A 3682-nucleotide genomic window follows, 5' to 3' on the forward strand; every position below is an offset into this window, starting at 1 on the left:
CCTGTTCCACAAACTTATTGCAAAGTATCTTAAAAAACCCCTTGGAAAAAATAGCATAGGAAAACATCCCTTAAGAGTTATGTCTGTCATAACTTTCATGCGAAACATTATATTTATAAGAAAAATATCATCATCCATATATTTTAATTTAAAGACCATAGGCTGCCTATCTGCATCTAAAAAAAAACCAGAAGCATCTACAAAATGCCTGATTGCAGACAAAATATTATACCATTGTGTGACTTCTATGAAAAATAGACGAAAGTAAAAACAAAAGCATGGGAAGAAATAGAAATGACCAAACATCTAAGCTGGAGAACAAAAGCATTTCACTGGAGCTCATCCCTAAGATGAAGTAAAAGCATGTCAATTGGTTTGTACATTGGAAAAACCATTAAAAAGTAGATGTTATTACTCTTGTTATACTTAATCATGTTTACTGTACATGCGAATGCTTGGCAAGTAATGCTTTCCAAGTTTTACTAGCAAAGTCCATAGACTCTGCGAACGATGTCTGCCAGTGTTTCTCTTTTGTCTTCTGCAAACTCTCGTTGCTCCAATTTGAACAATCTGTCTTTTTTACCTTGACTATCATGTAATTGGTTAAGTGTTCTCCAGGTCACAGCATCGGGACTCAAATTGCGTTCTCTCATTTGATTTAAGATACTGTATGCCTCCCTTTTCAAGCCTAATTTACAGGCACCATCAATGAGTACATTATAAGTTACAACACCAGGAGCACATCCATCCTTCACTATCTCATTTAACAAACCACAAGCTTCTACTAGTTTGCCAGCTTTACACAGTGCTCGCAACAATGATGTATAAACGAAATCATTACAACTTTTAGACGGCTTTACGATATCATGCCAAAATCCGAGAGCTTTATCCAACTGACCAGTTTCACAGAGACCATCAATAACAGTGGTAAAAGTAACACTGTCAGCATTCAAACCATTATGTGCCATTTCATCTAAAAGCTCAAAAGCCTTGTCTATTTTTTGGGTTTTACAAAGCCCACGAATAACAGCATTGTAAGTTATGACATTAGGGCAGTAACCACTCTCTGGCATCTCATGTAGAAGTTCCAGTGCTTCATCTGTCCGACCTAAGTCTGAAAGGCCACGAATTACAATGCTAAACGTAATGACATCTGGAACACAGACATTGCCCATTCTCATATCATCCAAGACCTTCTTCGCTTCATCAACTTGGCCTGCCTTACAAAATCCATGGATGACAGTGTTGAGTGCAAATATATCGGGAGTACTGCCATTCTGCAGCATTCTGATCATCATGTTAAGAAGTTCACTAGGATTATCTGTGGCACAAAGAGCATACAAAAATATGTTGAAAATGCGTGACTTTTGCACAGTGCTCTTCTGCAGCATAAGATCTAAAATCTCCTTGGCCTTATCCAACTCAGCCATCTTGCAAAGCCCATCAACCAGAACCTTATAAGTAGGCTCAGAGGGAGTGTACCCACTTTGAATCCCTTCCCCAAGTACTTGATGTGCCCTCATGAAACTCCCCTGATTGCAAAGCCCGTGAATTACAGAATTGTAAGAAACTGCATCAGGATTAAACCCTCTTCTCCTCATGAGGTAGATCACTCGAGCCCCCTCATTAACATGGCCCACCTTGCACAGAGCATAGACTAATGCCCCATAAGCAAAACCGTAAGGAACATGCTCCCCCTGAGGCATCTCATCTACCAGCCTAGAAACCTCTTGGAAAAAGCCTTCCTCGCAAAAACCTATAACCAAATTACTATAAGCTGCCAGATTACTGGCAGAATCACCTGTGCGCATCTGGTCCCATAGCTTACACATCAGCTCCCTTCCCTCTACAACTCTCATTCGCATGAACAAGCCTGTAATCAGAATACTATAGGTAAGTGCATTAGGAGAGCAATTTCTTTGACACATTTCGTCAAACACTTTCCATGCATAGTCAACTCTACCAACTCTGCATAACCCATTGATCAGAGTTGTATAAGAAACCTCGTTTGGAGAACACTCTCTTTCCCTCATTCTCGATATGAGCATGCGGGCATCACTGAATTTTCCTTGTTTACAAAATGAATCAATGAGTTTATTGTAGTTAACAAGGGATGGAGTATACCCCTCTTTTGCAGCAACCATCAGGTCCATAACCTTGCAGGTTTCTGCAGGCATCCCTGCATCACAGAGTCTTCCAATAAGCACATTGCAGGTCCGTTCATCAGGAACCCAATTGGATTTCAAGGCGAATGAGAGTTGCTCATGGGCATCTTTATAACGACTTTCTTGACAGAGTCCATGAATTAGACTGCTGAGATTAAGACTGTCAGGACAATGACCCTTCAAACGGAGGTGATCCAGCAATTGAAAGGCGTCATCCACCTTGCCTGCGAGACAGAGTGAATGAATTGCTTTACCCCAGTGAACGTTATCTCCTCCTGTATCCTCCAATTTATCTATAAGCTTACTCAAATCTTCAGACGGCCCATTTGAAATGACTTCAACATTTCGGTTACAAAGCATTCTACTGCATATTGTTCTTCTTATAAAACCTAAGTTCCAGCGAGTGTTGGGCAAGCTGTTGATGGCTGCAGTGACAAAAGAAGCACTGAAGAAACCGGGAGCCTTCATTCTGCAATTCAACACCTCATCTTCACCCTTCGTTTATTCTCATACTTATGCAATTTAGAACTCGACAAAAACTACCAGTGCTATTTGGCAGGTACTCCACATTATTAGTAGAAATTCAACCACAAGATTGTATGTGAGAAACCGCGATCGACCTCATCATTATTTTCATTCGATCTCTCATCCATGTTATATTGACTAGGCATACATTCAAATGTCACATTTGACTATGGGTAGAATGCATCAAAATCTTGAGTACAACCAGTGCAAACTTTTGCTGCTAAAACCTCCGCAGGATAGGGAACCAGAGAGTGGGAGAACTGACTAGACAAGGCCCCTTATATTGAGAGATCGACAAAGCGGCCCTTCTTGCAAATCGAAGAAGGGGTACAGCGTTGAAGAAATTACTTGGTCACATAGTTTCTGATTGTGGCATAGTCATACACCTGGACAGAGTCCAAGCAATTCAAAACCTTGAGTTGTATTAATGCATTTTAAGACGGGAGGTAGATCGAACTGAATACCAATTCAACCAGAATTAAAAACCAGAGCTTTTGCCAAATACCCACTCATGTCAAGAATACAGAGTACAGAGCAAACAAAGCAAGTATTCATAAGCTAATCATGTATGATTCCATTCCTCTTTAGTAAAGCAAGTGTTCACAGCACTTATCATGTATGATTTCATCCCTCTTTAGTATGAAGGGTAAGTTCCAAGGTCGTTCCAATGTCTTTACGCACCCTCTCATTCAAATATATTTATATTTAACAATTTAGCCCCAAAAAATAAAAATAAGAGTGTCCATGCAAAGTGAGGAAGCACGCATATATGAGATACATCCATCCATCATGTAAGATTGTGAAAAAAAAATTGCAAAGGTCTTAGGCTTATATTAATATGGCTAGAAGCACGCACATATGAGATAAATCCATCCATTATGTAAGATTGTGAAAAAAATATTGCAAAGGTTTTAGGCTTATACTAGTAGCTATGATTCCATCTTAATAATAAGTTTCCAAAAAAATCATCTATAAGTTATAGAAAATGTTAT

General features: G+C 39.4%; 1 protein-coding gene across 1 annotated transcript; it reads right to left on the reverse strand.

Moving 5' to 3' along the window:
* Positions 1–394: 394 nt before the first annotated feature.
* LOC149233980 (Pentatricopeptide repeat (PPR) superfamily protein) lies at positions 395–3378 on the reverse strand. Its single transcript, XM_089371697.1, has one exon. The coding sequence runs from the start codon at positions 2631–2633 to the stop codon at positions 483–485; it is 2151 nt and encodes a 716-aa protein (XP_089227823.1). The 5' UTR covers positions 2634–3378; the 3' UTR covers positions 395–482.
* Between the last annotated feature and the right edge of the window lie 304 nt (positions 3379–3682).

The sequence above is a fragment of the Pinus tabuliformis genome, chromosome 8 (genome assembly GCF_031772625.1).
Source record: "Pinus tabuliformis cultivar Carrire ecotype Pingquan chromosome 8, CPIR1, whole genome shotgun sequence".
NCBI lineage: Eukaryota > Viridiplantae > Streptophyta > Pinopsida > Pinales > Pinaceae > Pinus > Pinus tabuliformis.

Bases quoted from the DNA above. Each gene is read 5' to 3' on its own strand.
- LOC149233980 (XM_089371697.1), bottom strand. From the start codon at position 2,633: ATGAAGGCTCCCGGTTTCTTCAGTGCTTCTTTTGTCACTGCAGCCATC.